A 17538-nucleotide genomic window follows, 5' to 3' on the forward strand; every position below is an offset into this window, starting at 1 on the left:
AAGTTGCCTCCTTTAGGTAAAAAGAAAAGACTAATAATTGTCCATATTGGAAGCGAAGAGGGATTTTTCAAAGACGGTTTGCTAACCTTTCAGTCGTGCCATACGGGAGATTACCACGAGGACATGGATTCGGATGTTTTTGGTGAAATGATAAAATATCTTCCGGCTAATTCAGTAGTAGTTATGGATATCGCAAGTTATCATTCTTGATGCATAAAGAATACTCCAACTTCATCTTGGTGAAAACAAGAAATTATTGACTGGTTAACCACCAAAAGTTTGAATTTGAAGATAATTGGGTAAAAAAAGACCAATTAGCTATAGGAAATTAACACTAACATCGTTTAACATAAACATAGTGTAACTGTGCTGTGCACACCGCCACATCATTGCGAACTAAATCCTATAGAACTTATATGGGCGCAAGTGAAAGGATTAATCCATTAACGAGGTGAACTGGCGAAAATCAGTCCAGCATGTCATTAAAGAAGAGGAGAAAATGTGGGATCTTGACTACTTGATCGATCGGACCGTCGACACGTTAATTATAACGTCAAGAGGAGATGACAGTTCCTCAGATGACGAAGAATATTATGATTTTTCATCTTTTAATTTCTGTATAATGTATTTTTTGTACAATGTCCAATAAAATATAAGTGTACCTAATACTATGCAGATAATGCCTAATTTTTATTCTGTTAAAATAAAATTCTTTCCTTTTTACGAGTATCCTACCGGCACGCCTTTGGCACACTATTTTCAGTGTTTGTGAATGGATAACAATAGGCTAAACCCATATATTGACCCCAACACGGCTGGTACTACTTGCACTTGATAAAAAAAAATGTTTTACAATGAAATGAATGCCAAGCTATGAATGTGGCTTAAATATTCGTTGGGTCACTCTGTGATTCCTTTTCATACTTAATGAGATTTTATTGCTCTATACCTTTCTGAAATAAACTATAGTGGTCAAACACCGATCGCGTGAATGAAAATTTCGATTACTTCATGTACATTTATTGTGATTTAAAACGTTTGCGTTGTAACATTTCAAGTAATTTTTAACTCTTAGACGTATCGTTGTTCGAAAGTAGCCTCCATAGAGTTGAGTTTAGTTCTTAACAATGGTCTCACAGATTGCAGTCCAGCTAAAGGACCCTTGCTTACTGCAGCTCACAAAAACCGCAACCTTGATTTTGCTCGTGAACACATGAATTAGACAGTGTACGACTGGAAAAAAGTATTATTCACGGATGAGTGTAGAATGTGCCTGTATGGTCACGATGGCAGGCCAAGGTACAGAAGATCTGGAAAACGGTATGCTGCCTGTACTCGGTTACCACGGGTTGCGTATTGGGGTGGAGCAGTAATGTTTTGGGCAGATATTTCTTTAGAAGCACACACAGGTCTCGTCGATATTGACAGAGCCGCATTAATAGCACGACGATATGTTGCAGCAAGCAAACATTCAGAATGTTTTACGTTCTATGCCCACTCGCATGAGAATTGTCATCCAGTATCGAGGGGGCAATATGCCTTTTTATTTACCATAAGTGTGTTGAGAAAGTTATAGATATTCAACATTAACATTTTACAAAATTGAAAACTGGTAACGTTGTTTTCCCATATTACATAATGTCATTCATATTTCAAGAATATTGACTTATACTCGTAATTTACTTTCACTTTCAATCTCAGTGATGAGGCTATTAAATTCGGTTTTCTACCAATAAATATGTGTTTCGTCATTATGTAAATTCCTGTTAATATAAATTCAATACAGCTAATTGTTGAGACAAATAAAATTCATTGGAGGCTATAAAACAGAATTTTGCTAGATTTTTAGTCGGTGCTGGCTTGGGAGAATTTAAAATGCAAAGAATTACTTATTTTGTATCAAGTTTCAAAAAATTATGAAATTTTAATTTTAAATGATATTTAACAAGGGTCTTTTGAAAAGTTACCGTCCTACTAAAGAAACAAGACATTTTCTTTACTTCTCTTAAGTCTATACAATTAGTACATCTTGCAAGTGACACTTTATGGTTAGTAATCTGTAAAAAATCACTGGGGGAGAGATCTGATGAAACGGTGAGTGGTCAAACAATTCGTGAATTTCAACCATGGCGATTACCGAAGGTCCATTGTTCTGATAGAGAAGCTCATTTTTTACAATTTTTCCTTTGCCTTATCAAGCAATGATGTGTAATATTTTTTTTTAGTTTTTTACCTTTTTAAGGTAGTTGATAAACGATGGAGAGTTGAGATCAGGAAAATCATCGGTGATTATGAAAAAGTATACGTCGAAATATGATAAATAGGAATGGCGCCACATAATCATCGCGGTAAATTTTATAATAGTTCTTTTAGGTTATATCAGGTTTGAGTTTCAATAATTAATAGCTTGAGTTAAATTTCTTAACTTGGCATACTTCAATTCATCTACAATTATATATCAGTAGCATACAAATTGTCCACACCAGCATTCCGAAGGTTTTCGAACTGTTATTTATCGTATACAGCTGGACTATTTTTCAACTTTTCTCTTATTTGAGATACTCCTCCTTATCTTCATACGATAAACCCGATACGATAAACTATCTCAAAAAATGGCTGCCATCACACAAGAAAAATCACACGGATAATTTGGAATAATAGTTCAGGAAATGGTGGATTGATTGTCTCAATTTATCAATTTTTTATCACAAAAAATTACTACTTTTCAGTTCAATCACAAATTATCCTAACGACTAACTACAAAAAATAACCACAACTCTACTATCGATACCCTTATCTGTTAGTACATAGTTTTAAAATGAAGGTTTTCATTATACAAGTTTATATTAAAACATTCTTAGCCTACTATAGAACCAAACAAAATTTCAAAGTCAAAATATTTTATTACTCAACATCTTCTCCTCTTAATTGAATACATTTATTACAGCGAACCTGCAACCTCTCTAGACCTTTAAAAAAAATACTTCTTGCTCTGCAAACCAGACCTCCACAGCTTTTATTACCTTTATTACTCGTTGGAAGAAAATTTACAACCTTTTAAACTTTTTTTCAGTTGAGGAAAGAGATGATAGTCGGACGGAACCAAATCTGGTGAATAAGGGGGATGTTCCAGTAATTCAAACCCTAAATCACGAATTTTTTGCATGACAACATGAGATTTGAGTGCAGGGGCGTTGTCCTGCAAAAACAAAACATCTTTGGATAGCTTTCCGCGTCTATTCTTTTTAATTTTTTCCTGTAGAGTGGTCAGTAATATCGAATAGTAATCTCCAGTTATTGTTCTACCCTTATCCAAAAAATCAATCACGATTATTCCTTGGCAATCCCCAGAAATCTGCTTTCCCAGCAGATTTCTGGAAACGAAACTTCTTAGGTCTTGGAGAACCAGAGTGAGGCCATTCCATCGATTTTTGCTTTTTTTCTGGTTCGTAGAAACGTACCCAAGTCTCATCCATCGTAACAATTCGGTTTGAGAAGTTTGCATCGTTTTCAAATCGATCACAGATCGAACGCGATGCTTCTACCCTTGCACACTTTTGGTCAACATTCAAACATTTCGGAATCCATTTTGCAACAATTTTTCTCATGTCCAAATTGACGTAAACTATATGATGAACGCGTTCATCAGATATTCAGATATCCGTTTCAGCCAGCCCAATTCGACGGTCTGATAAAATCATGTCTTGAACTGCATCGATATTTTCGGGTACCAACACAGAAATTGGCCTTCCCGATCGTCATCATCTTGGAAAATTTACCTCTTTCGAAGTTTGCAGTTCAATTTTTCACGGTCGCATACGAAGGACATTTATCACCAAGGGTATTAAGCATCTTCGTAAATCTGCTTACCTTTTAACCCTTTTAAATACATGTACTTGATGATGTCTCGATACTTCAATTTTTCGATTTTCACAATTTCGGTGGACATCTTTTTTCTTTTAATTTATTGCGTAACTCTGGTTTACTTTTTTGACATCAAACTTTACACTGACACTTCTAATAAGCTATTGTTCGTTGCTATGGTAATGCAATATATTTTTTATGCATGGAACTGGTCTAGGCTAACTAGATATCAATACATCCTCATAGATCACTAATAAAGTTTCTGTTGATAAAAATGTAGTCTTTTGATATGAATTAATTCTACAGTATCTCTAGATATTTATCAAAATCAAAATCAAATGTTTGAAATATATGGGGTGACTCATTAATAACTGCTAATGAATTAGACAGAACAATTTCAGCTCAAAATATGATTTGATGAAAAACACTCAAGTAAAAGGTCGGCGTGTTAGTCAAAATATAAGCATTGGTTTTTTCCGTTTCCTCAAGAATAATTTATATTTTTTTATCATACTTGGTAATGGATTCAACTATAAAAATATAATAAAGATGTAGTATCCGCCCAGTATCAAATGGGTACGAAAGGGGCAAAGAAGGATTCTCTTCCTACATTCCACGCCACTGGCGGATTTGTTATTTCATTTGGATTTTTTAATTTCCGAATACTTTCTATATAACTTTTCAAATACTCATGTCTTGCTAGTTGTAAAGATATCAAGAAATAATATATACAATACAACCCGATCATGAGAGTTTGCTCAACATTTATACAATATTTGGAGAGGCTGGACTTCTATTGACTGAACGTGTTGAAGGACGACCAAAACGTATATCTTTTTTTCAGGAGGTTAAGATTTTACTACGAAATCCTCAACTTGGCCTTTGACAATTTTCAACAGTAACGAACCAATCTTCAATTTTCTTTAATCTGTTCAGAATTAATCTTCCTGGGAGATTGAACGCAGTAGCTGATCGAGTAAAAAGTTTTCACTTCTTTAAGAAATTATTATATATTAAATTCGTACCCAAAATCACAATGTTCAATATTTACAAAACTTTGTTTATGTGACATTGACTAAAGTAGGTCATCCAAATCATTATTGATATATTTTCCTAAAAAAATCTTCTAAAAATTAGTCCAATTTGCGATAAATCGCACAATCTGGCCACAATGCTCTCGAGTCGTCACAAAATTTGAATGACTAATCTTATCTGCAATTTTTACAGACAATATTTTTGAGATATAATTCTTCCACTTAATGTAAGATGCGATAATTGTTTTTTACAGGATTGTGCATTACCTTATAATCCTGTAATTGTACATATTTTTTCAAACGAATCATTTCCATATCCTTGAATTGGCACAAAAAATCTTGAAATTTTCATATTTGGAGACATATGACTTCGCTCGATTACTTCCAAGAAATAAATAGTCACTAAGAATTGCGAAATCTTTCGTAAATTTCCAGAAAATTAACAGTCATCTGAATCTCCTACAATAAGTGATTTCCACATTTTTTGCATTTAATGTATGTTAATTCTAAATCATAACCCATAATAAAACGATTTGAACAGCAGTGTTATTGACATAAAACCTAAAGTAGAATTAAAAAATGACAATCCCGTCAGTAACGTGAAATGTAAAGAAGGAATTTCGCCTGTTTGTTTCGAGCTCCTTATTAGGAAGCAGAAATTTTAATGTAATTTCATTTGTTTAAATCTATTACCAAGTTTAGATAAATGATATCCAATAGTGAAGAAGAGAAGAGGAGGACTAATTTTCATATTTTGAATCCAAACACCTTGTATCTCAGAACAAAATGATGTTTTATTCAAATGCTTCAATTGAAATCTTCATATTCACACCGTATTTTCCTACCTCATATTCATTTTCTGTCAAAAAATAGAATTGAGGCGAGATTTTGGATTTACGCGCAATAAACGAGGGGAATAGAGAAAATTGGAAATAAACACTTTTCAGATTCACTTTACGTTACATCAATAATTGCAATATTGTTCAGATGGAAGAAATGTTAGTGGATGAATTTCGAGTTATGAATTTGATAAAGGAATTTTCCAACGAAACTACTAAACTCCGCAATATTACCAGCCGCAAAGAAGAAAAAGATTTAGTTTTGGTTCGTAGCATCTATGATATATATGGTAACACAACAATTTTCATTTTATTATGTTTAATAATCCTTGATATAAAAGTTTGAGTAAATGGAAAGGTTCGTATCTAATCTACTTCATTTTGATACACATATAATAATTTTATCAAATGCCTTCATTAAAATGAATGTACTTTTATCCTTGACTTACTGTGCAAACTTAATGAATTGAAAATAAATTCAATATGGTCAAATGTTGATAATGGAAACGATATATACCGCAGTCTTCTGAAAATAAAACAACATAACAAGATGATGAAAAGTATTTGAAAATGGAAAAAAATTAAAGAGAAAATAACGCAAACTGTCAAAGTATAATAAAAGGAGAGTTATTAAATCATAGTTTTCATAAATGATTATATCGACTCTTTGAGGTCAAAAAATTTTTTATTTTCTGTTGATGAAACACTTTCCACCTTTATTCGACAACATAACAGCTAGATCCATATTAGCTGGATTTCAGCCTTGAAATTTCTCTAAGCAGTGGGACCGGCGAATTTATTTCTAAGGCAAACAATCTTTAAAGTGGGCGAGTAGTTTCACATTTGATGTTTTGAGTTGCAGCACTCGTCCCGTCAGAACCACAGATCAGATTTTGAATTATGCTAAGGTCGAGTCCATCCTCCTATCTTCGTCCGATCCAAAAAGTACTTCTCCAGCTTTGGGCTCTCCGATACTCCTTCTGTTGTAGGTCTATGCTAAATATCCAAGGAACTTCAATCTAAAACGCATTCATAGCAGGTCAAGCAAATTTTGTCGGTTTGGTAACCTTCGGTTAAAGTTATCTCGAACAGTGATATCATAATCAGGGCTTTCCCAAGTCTGAATATCTTCTAGGAATAAAGAAGGCGTCAAAGTAAAAGGATCTTCGTTGTTTCCTAAATTTGGAAGAATGTAAAAAATGAGTTTGAGAGAATCAAATTTTCAAGTTACATGAGGGCAACTTAAAATAACTTAAGAAAATGATGTGTGTAATCTTTGAACAACACTAATCTGAGAAAATTTTGTGTTTTGTAGTACTAGCACCGATTGAGTATACTTAAATAAAATTGATGAACGTTCAACAGGCATGAGCCATGTGAACATATCATTTTTATTCTGGATATTATCTTCTACCATAAAAAAATAATATAGGTATCTCCCATTCTTATTTATCCAGGTTATCTCCTAAACAGTTAGAAATATTTGATTAGGACAAAAAATAATGTTTTATTTCTAATATACTTCGGGATAGCGAAGAACAAACACCTTTTAGTGACAACTGCTAATATTAAATTTTTATAACACGTTGTTTATGTTTTTGGATTGTATATTTGAAAAATTTCTCGAAATTAAAATCATTTTTTAAGATAATGAAGCATGTGGATTTGAAATACTGTTTAATAAGTTATCAGCCCAATGGAAACAAATAAATCTGAGTTGAGCGGCCCATTTCTAATTTTCTCATATAATATTTTAAACGTTTTATATTGTCTTTTAATATATTCAAATAATGAACAAATATATATTCATTTTCTGTAATGTATGTATTTATGATTACTTTCCCCAGTGCTACACTGATCCTAAAAGCAAGAATTTGACCGTTCAGGTCAGGTGGATTCCATCTATACCGTTGTACTTATTGAATTCATTGCATATTTACATTTCGTTATAACCTAAAATAATTATAGTTTCGAGAATGAGCGAGCAAGATTACAAAAGCTTTAGATAGACTTTATATTCGAGTTAGTTATTCGCCCGATTACAATCCTCACGAATAGCAAATATAGTTTTTCAGTGAACTATACAGATGTTCGGTGAAAAAGTGCATTGAAATATACAAAACACCGTTGTTTAATAATTTTCTGATGTCAAATATGAATACGATGTTTTTTTTATTTCAGTTAGCTATTTAAGTAATTTTCGGAAATGCTATAATATAATGTCTTCTTCTGTCAAGCCTTTGTTTTCAAAAATTTCTACATACCCAGTATTTCAATAAATTATCGAACAAACGTTGGTTGTCGTTATTTTCTATTGTTTATACTTTGGCAGATGTATAATACATATAATGGCTTTTATAAAGTACGTGTTCAACAAGTGAGTATCTGACAGGGTATAATTTTGTAATATATAATCCGATTAGTAAATGACATTTTAGGTTGACCAACGTATTCAAAGTTGCAATTTAAGCAAGGGATAACATAATCTATGTTAGTCAAGTTATTAGTATTAGTTGGCATTCTGTCTTTGGTGTTACCAAAAATTGAATGGATTGTAAGATGTTGTATGCTAGCAATTTTTATATAATGTTGTTTAAAGAGTCCAGAAAGTTAAGGGGTAACTCTTTAATAGTTTTTTTTCAATATAATATAAATTATATTGATTATCCAAAATATAATCCATTATATAATTTGCTGGTATAGGATGTATTGCATAGCCCATTGGTGATCCAATTATTTTTTTATACATTCAAAAAAATATGTATTTTTAAAAATGAATGTCATTAATTCTCTATTAAGTTTATAATTTGTAATGATACTAGTCAATTTGTGTAGAGCGATTTAACATATATTTAAGTGAACATTACTTAAAAGTAATATTACATCTAAACCCAAGAGAACTTAATTTTGTAGTAATACTATGTCAGCAAATACTTCCTTACAATTAATAAAACTCTTAATTATTTAAAATACTGGACATCTCAATGGTCAAAGTTGTTAAAGATGTATTGATTCTGATACTGTACTGTATGCAAAATTTGAATTTGCTTTCTCCTAAATTTATCGCCCAGGGCAGGAGCCCGGGCTTGCACTCGCCCTTATATCCGGACTTAACTTTTTATCCACCCTGTACCTTTTAACTTGGAAAGCAAACTTTATGTCTAACTGCTTAACATATCCAACAAAGAACTCCTTTATGTGACTATAGACTAAACAATCTTAACAATTGCAAGCTGGCCGGTGAGATAAGATTTCGGAATTAATACATGAAAATGAATATATATTCGGTTAACGTCTACCTCTGAATATGAATAACAAATTATATTTTTTTTCTCATTGCCTTTATTTACAATGATATTAAGTTTACTGTACTTCGAAATAATTTTTTTGTATAATTGTTCTGACCCGATTTATATTTTTAAGTTTATATAAAATATAATGTATAGATAGATAGATATTAGTACTCTTGTATAAAGAAATTCAAAAGATTCCTATCCATCTTGGTGGTCATTCAAAAGGATCCTGTCCATCTGCCTATAAATATAGCATCAAGAAACTCAAAACAGGCATTGCTGAATTGGTAATCGCACCATCTTATTTAAAAGAGATGTTTCTGTGGGAATATTGAATGTAAAAATCCTTCTTTTTTAAGATATTATACTTTTATAATATATTAATATAATTTTGAAAGTAAAGTTTGCTGTTTTAAAACACCTGTTAAACACATTTTTAACCTAGTTAAAGATATATATTTTGGTAAGTATGTAGCAAAAAGTGAATCCAGGCTTAATTTCAAAATAGTAAATTTATATTCACATAATGGTAGAGAATATTTATATAACGAAATGAAGGATTATTGTGAACAGAAAGGTATGAGTTATAATCTTACAGTATCACGAACTTCACAGTTAAATGGTGCATCAGAAAGGATGGTCAGGACTATCACAGAAAAAGCTCAAACAATGATATCTGGTGTGAAATTAGATAAAATATTATGAGGTGATACAGTTTTACCTGCAACGTATCTAATTAATATGATATCAACTAAATCATTGAAAACAAATAAAACACCGTATGAAATGTGAATAGCTAAAGGTTTTCGGTTAAAAAATAAATTTGATGAAATGTAATTGAATGACAAGTTTTTGATAGTAAGAGATGTAATTATAGATGAGATAAATTTTGTTAAGTCAAGACCAAAATTAAAAGTACTTGAAGATGAGGTCGATCCAGGAAGGAAAACTGTTAATAGTATTACTGAAAACATACAAAATACATTATCTCAACTTAACGACATACAGATAGACAAAGTTGAAAAACAAACCGATAATAGGGATCGTGCGTGAAATATAGAGGCAGCACTGCTGTCGGAGTGAGCGCTCTCTGGTGTTTCATTGATGAACATAGTGGGATCAAAACAAATATTTGATAACATTAAAAAAACGGAAAAAATTATAAAATATGGATTTCAGCCTGTAGCCAAAACGATGAAAAAGGCAAAAAATTATTCAAATCAAAGCATCATAACTGGTAAAGTTGTACCACAGACAAGTGTATCAAATCTTTATGAAGTGTAAGTATAAAAGTAAAATAAAAAATTATTTATTGCACTTAAATTAGAAAGCTAGGAAATTTTTCTATTAATTTATAAGAAAAATGATAGAATTATTATTTTCAGGTTGATACAAACTGACACGTTAGAAACGCTGTTTGCACCTGTAAAGCTGGTCTTGGAGGCAAGTGTAAGCATATATGTGCGTTAATTCATTACGTTAATTCTCCCGAAACATCGTCATCGAAAACGAGTTATTCTCAGCAATGGGGTAAGCCTACTCAAAAGCAATTACTAGGATACGACAAAGGTGAAAGGATGTCTAAACTCTTTCCTCCCCCAGTGTTGTCTGCCGAAATGACTAAGTTGAAACCTATCAAACTTACACTAGCAAGTATGCCGGAATCTTTGAAAAATACAGCGCTTCGAAAAATCTTAGAGCTTGAAGAGAAAGAAGATATTGTAATAACACCAGTAGAATCAATGTTACAAATAATACAAACTAAGGCTAAAGAAGTCCTCCAGGAGAAGGCGAAAAAAGTAGTAAATGATATATTTATATTGCAAAATTGTAATGTGATATTTAGTCAAGAAGTTGGTTACCAAAGAAATATATACATTCTATCAAAAGAAGATATGCTGTGATGCTACGACAGCATTAAATCTGAGTCTTTTAACCATTCTTTTATCTGATAGCAGCGAATGGTTTGCACTGCGAATAACTGCCAGTAATGGATACAGGTTGAAAGGTCAACGTTTTAATGTGGAAAAAGTTGTGACAGATATGTTATACCCAAAACTAACGGAAAAAAACAATGAGGATTTTGCATTGAAAGAATATAAACAGTTAGTTGATCCAAAGTGGGAGATTGTTAAAGTTGGTGTAATAATTAGTCTGCAACAACCGTGGCTAAGCTGTTCTCCGGACGCAATCCTCGTTTATGGGAATGAAGTATGTCAAAATGTCAAAAGCGGCTCATAGAAATTAAATGTCCATATACTTGCCGCGATATTTCTGTTTGGGATGCTGGTTTAAGCCAGTCAAATGTTCGATATCTAAAAGTTGATGAAAATGGATTACATTTGAGTACAACGCATTCAATTAACATTCAGGTCCAGCTGCAGATGTATGTGACTAATATAAAGTTTTGTGATCTGTACGTGTACTCGCCAAAAGGTAGTGTCAATTGTTGAATAACTTAATACCTCATCTTGAAAACTTTTATTTTACCCAATACATACAAAAATTATACGCTAAAGACTTAACTAAGTAACAATACATTTATGATTATCATTAGTGCATTACTTTTTAGATATAAATATATATATAAATATAAATTATAAAATGACTTAAAAATAATTTTGCAATCGACCAAATGTGCAGTATTGAAAAAATGTTATAGTAGTTGTTATTTCTAAGACTGAGATTTTAAAGTTAAAATTAATTTGTTTTTATTTTATACAATTAGAAATTTAATTCAGTTTTTACAATTATTTGAAAAAGGCTTATTTGTCAACTTCTTTTTCTTTAAACAATGGCTTCTGTACATTTACCAAAGCACAAATAACAAAAACAATTTCATCAATAAGAGGAAATAATGAATTAGGTACTTTTGACAGAATTCTAAAGTCCTTAACTCGTTGATTTACTCGTTCTATATGTATTCTCACAGAAGCAATGTTGTATGTTTCGTCAACTTCTTCAGGGGTGAATTGATCTTTGTGGCCAAAGGGAGGCATAATAAAAATAGCATTTTTGTTTTCGACTTGAGTTTTTATCCGGGGAAATCCTTTGTCAGCAAGAACAACGTCACCGGGTGCAATTAAATCAACCAAACCACAATCGTTTGTAATGAAGCAATCACCAACACGGCCACCATAATATTTGGAAACATAAGTTATAAATCCATCTGGTGTACAACCCACCATAAACTTGACAGTATGATGATGTTTATATTCAGAATACATTAATACTTTTTGATTAACTTCTGGTGGTACTTCAGTGTAAACTTCAGTACAATCAATTATCACACGCGTATCTGGGTAATGCCGCTTAAAAGATTCAGGTAGAGATGCACGTATTGTTGATTTTGATGGCCAAACAATGAAATTCTGTAGCAAAATATTTAACTGCTGTATGTGTTTCACAAATATCCTATGTGAAGTTGTTCTATGAATATTGAAAATTACTGCCAATGCAGTAAATGATAAACCCGTCTTCAATTTGACTAATGTTATCAGGAAACTAGTTTTTTTGTCTACTTTAGAGGCTTTACAGTCTGGTAACATAGTTAAAAGCCATGAAAAAATTTCTAATGTCACACCTGTTAAACTGCTCATTGCTTCGTCGGTAGTAAAAACCTTGACAAGATTTACTAAGGTCTATATTTATTGGATCACAACTGGAATCTTTAACATTTTTTATAATTGGTATTTTAGCTTCACAAAATTTATTTTGTGTTGTTTTTATTGGAATATTTACCTGTGCTGCTGTCATGTTTAAATCGTTAAAATAGTTAAGATTGCAAAAAAAATATGACAAATCTTCTTCAGCTCCATCTGTGACTATTTCTGTTTGACAACTTATGCTCCGTTGCACAGGCTTCACCGTAACAGTTTCAACATGAATATCAATCTTATATCAATGTTCTTCAACACTACTTGCATGTTCTTCATTACCTTGCTCCATTACTGTGTCTATCGTATTTTCAATGTTTATGTTATTCCTTTTTTTTTTTTCACTCACAATATATTTATTGATGTGGGTTGTGTTTGTTTCACGATTCCTAACTCGTTGGAAACGTTCTAAGGATTGAATATTTCTTTTTTTATTTTCACGTCCAGGAAAAATCGAAGAAACATAAGATGGGTGTAAAGGATGCTCCGATTTTTCATTATTTACAAAATGGGTACTACAAATTCTCGTATATTTATTTGGCACCCAGTCTTTTGGATTTTCTCTGAAATCAAAGAAAAGAATTATTAAAAGGTTAAGTCATGACTATAAGATAAATGGCACGAATATTTGAGATTTCATCAATTAAAAATTAAAAATGATCAATTTTTACATACGTCGTATTTAAAGGTTATAATTTTACTGAATGGTGCAGTTCGTTTTTATAAATTGTAATTAATATTGTACTTACACGTAATTTTTCACTGCATTTATCCACTGTTTACGTTTTAATATTTTCCATGAGGCTCCTAACACACTCTCAGGAAATTTATAAAATTTTACTTCCACACCGAATCCACGTTCTCGGCGTGATGTATTATTACATCCAAGAATACAATTTTTTCTCGAAGCTGGCATTGTTTAAAAAAATTAAATATATTTTATTTATAATTATTAAAAAGTAAATCACATATGTTTACGTTAAATACATGATCCCAACTGTTTTAGATACTTGCCACTAGTTGGCGTAAAAGTCTAGAAGCACGATCCCTATTCTTCATCTCAAGATAACGGTAATGTAGTGCTTAGACGAAGTAATAGACACAGAGATCGTAGCAAAGTTTCACATAATGAAAATATTATACCTGACGATTATATGTTATGTGCATAATACATTGTATGTCCTATTTCTAAGCAATGGCAACATCCTATAAAAGATGAATTTAGAATCTTTGTTGAAAAATAAAATTTCAGTACCGAAACCAAGTAATAAAAATATTGTAGACTGTAAATGGATATTTACTATACAGAATGATGAATTTGGAAATCCATTTAGGTATAAAGCACGTTTAGTCGCTATGGGTTTTAGTGAAAAATATCTTGTAGATTATGACGAAACATTTGCGTCATTTGCAAGAATTTCAACTTTTATTTTTAAAGAAAAATAAGAAATAAATAAAGGAAGATTCAAATAAACTTAATTGTAGTAATAACTTTCATACTAACACAATTCTATAAAACTGTTTCTTATAGAAATTGTTCAAACTGTCTGTTTACAATATGACAAAGCCAAGATTTATACGAGTTTAGGAAAGGGGTGCGCTACAACTCGTAACGACTTTTAATATTCCAAGTAAATGAAAAGGTAGTTCGAGTACATAATACAATTCGTGATGGATTCATTACGATTATTCCCTGGATCTACCTAAACCACTTTGTGAAAATGAGAAATCCAAATATTAAAACTTGGAATTTCTAAATCTTTTAAATTGCATTTTAACATGGGTAGGTACTAAACAATATATAATAAAGGAATGGATTTTTAAAATTTTGGGAAGCCCTATTTTTTAAAATTCTATATAACATAAATCATGTACACTTGCAATTGGTTAAAATTCTACCCACAGTATTGCCACAACCCTTTAACCGTTAAATTAAAATAATAAATTCGTTCTTCATTCTTCAAGCAAATAACGTGGTGTGTGTGGGTGTTTGTGAAAATTTAAAAATGGCATTAGTAGTAGATTTCATGCTAAGTCAGCAGGGAAACAGAGATTACAAAAAAGTGGCAAAATTCTTTAGTGCTGCTCAGCAGGAAAAGGAAAATTACGTGGTTTGAAAATAATAACTGATATGATTTTCAGTACAAACAATTTATTGTAATTTCAGTCTTACACATAAAAGAGCAAGATTGATAAGATATATGACAGACGTCAACTTACATTAACAACATTTGACAGTTAAATATAAATTGGTTGCGTTCCATATATTCTAACACCCTCCCTTGGAACACAACCCCATTTTTACGGTACAATACAAATTTTTATCACTAGTCGTACCTTTTGTTAAACTATCTGCTATCATTTCCTCACCTTTTATATACAAAAATTTAATTTTTAGATTATTTACATGACTCTTCAGAAAATGATAGCGTATATCAATATGTTTCGATCGAGGTAGTAGTCAATTTAATTGCACTCTGGTTGTCACTGTAGATGATAAGTGGGCTCTTCAGCTGTACACCAAGCTCCTCATGTAACTGCTGCAGCCATAATGCCTCTTGCGCTGCAGAAGATATCGCCATGTACTACACCTCTGCAGTTGACAGAGCGACTGTCTGTTGTTTTTGGGACCGCCAAGATATTGCACCACCCTGTAACATAAATAAATAACCAGTGCACGACTTTCGGTCGCGCAGATCACTGGCCCAATCTGCATCACAATAACCTGTGGTTTCTTCATTACCATCTTTGGTATAAACTAACTGTAAATTTTTAGTTCCTTGTAGATCTATAACACATATAACAATGACCTAATTGCTTGCTGATAGGGACAACTAAACTCATCCATAGCCTTTTTCCATTTGTTAGCCAGTGGTGAAGCCAAAGCTTCCTCAACTGTCTGTGGGTCGGTCAGTTCAGTAAAGAAACACATATGATTTTTATGATTATCACTGTGCTGTTTGTCACGTGTACGGAATGTCGAACAGTTACATTATTATCATAGTCCTGTCTTACATATCTAGGTGGATAGTAAGTCTCATCTAAATCCCCAGAATCTGTTTCATACTCACTTGAGTCTTCGCTTCTACTTATAGGTTCATTCAATTCCTTACTTGATGACTCCTGAGTGTGTATTTCCTGATTTTGAATATCAGATGACATCCCAGTACTGGTGGGAGCAGTGCTATTACTGGCTGACCGGCCCTCCATGTCTGCAACTTCAGCATCGGAAGGTATAAGTATATTATTATCATCAGTATACTTCTCAATAAAAGTTATGTCTCTACTTTTTACTACTTTATGTGTTAAAGGATTTATTAATCGATATCCTTTGGAATTTTCACAATAACTTACCATCAACATTTTTTCAGATTTTTTATCCCATTTTTGACGTTTTTCTTTTGGTACATGTACCATACCAACAGAGCCAAAAATCTTTAAATGAGATAAATTGGGTTTTTACCTTTCCACAGTTCATACGGTGTTTTACCTTCCAAAGCCTTTGTAGGAGATCTATTTACAATATACGCAGCAGTTGCCAAAGCTTCAGCCCATAGTTTCTTCTCCAGGTTGGCATAAAACAACATACACCTTGCTCGCTCCACTAGTGTTCTGTTCATTCGTTCTGCCTAGCCATTGTGCTCTGGAGTGTACGGAGTAGATGTCTGATGAATTATACCATGATTAGTTAAAAATTTCTCAAAATTGTTATTACAGTACTCTTTACCATTATCTGTGCGTAACTATTACAATTCAATTCATTCTCTACTTTTGACTTGAAATCTTTGAACGTATCAAGTACACTCATTTTATATTTAAGAAAGTACACATGTACCATTCGTGTGTAGTCATCAATGAAAGTTATAAAATATTTCTTACCTCCATATGAAATATTTTCCATAGGGCCACATAAATCAGAATGTATTAGTTCAAGTGGTCTTACTGCTCTTGAACCTACATTTTTAAATGGCAACCGAGCACACAATTTGGCAGTTTCTTAATATCTGAAAAATTCAAGTGTCCCATTCGCAGATGCCACAGATAAGTGTCATTAGAATTCACAGCTTGAAGTCAGATGAACCTCTTCTCCACTTATGTTCATAACGTATAGGCTATTTTTTAATACTGCATTACAGATAACCTCTCCTTTAGCATTCTGAATGTCACATCTCTTTCATAAAATATAACATTATGCCCATTCTTCACGAATGTGCTGACTGAAAGAAGATTGGCAGCTAAACCAGGAACAAACAGTACATTTTTAACTTATATTTTATCTTTCTGATTTATTTGAATGTCCACACATCCAACTCCTTTTACAGTTAATGGCTCTCTGTTTGCCACAGTAACACTTTTCACAGTTGGCTCAGTGACATTATACAACCAGTCATCTTTGCAAGTCATGTGCAAAGATGCTCCTGAGTCTATTAGCCATTTATCACTCACATTTTGTTTAACAGTTACTGGGAAAGCAGCTACAAAACTTGAACCTTCTCCTTTATTCGCTAACTTCTTAAGTAATACATAGTTTAGCAAAATAACCATATTTATTGCAATTATAGCATCTTGGTCCTCTGTTTTTAACTTGCTGAGTATTACTTCTGGATTTCTTATAATTTGTGAAAAGATTGTTGACTTTGATGTACTAATTTCTTGTATTAGCTTTGACTTAACTGAATCAGCACTTATTTTAATACCTGAGCTCTCAAGCCCCATAATCATGGGCTTGTATTCATCTGGTAAGCCTGCCAACATCAAAGTACCAAGCCATTCATCGTTTACGTCAAAATCAAAGTTACGCAGCTTGTGAGCAGTATTCATGATCTTGCTCACATATTCTTCAACACTATTA

The 17538-nt window shown here is 32.2% G+C and overlaps 1 protein-coding gene across 1 annotated transcript; it reads right to left on the reverse strand.

Moving 5' to 3' along the window:
* Positions 1-11795: 11795 nt before the first annotated feature.
* LOC130450446 (uncharacterized) lies at positions 11796-12578 on the reverse strand. Its single transcript, XM_056788821.1, has one exon. It carries the CDS (start codon positions 12576-12578, stop codon positions 11796-11798), a length of 783 nt encoding a protein of 260 aa, XP_056644799.1.
* Positions 12579-17538: the final 4960 nt, after the last annotated feature.

This window comes from Diorhabda sublineata, chromosome 11 (genome assembly GCF_026230105.1).
Source record: "Diorhabda sublineata isolate icDioSubl1.1 chromosome 11, icDioSubl1.1, whole genome shotgun sequence".
Classification (NCBI taxonomy): domain Eukaryota; kingdom Metazoa; phylum Arthropoda; class Insecta; order Coleoptera; family Chrysomelidae; genus Diorhabda; species Diorhabda sublineata.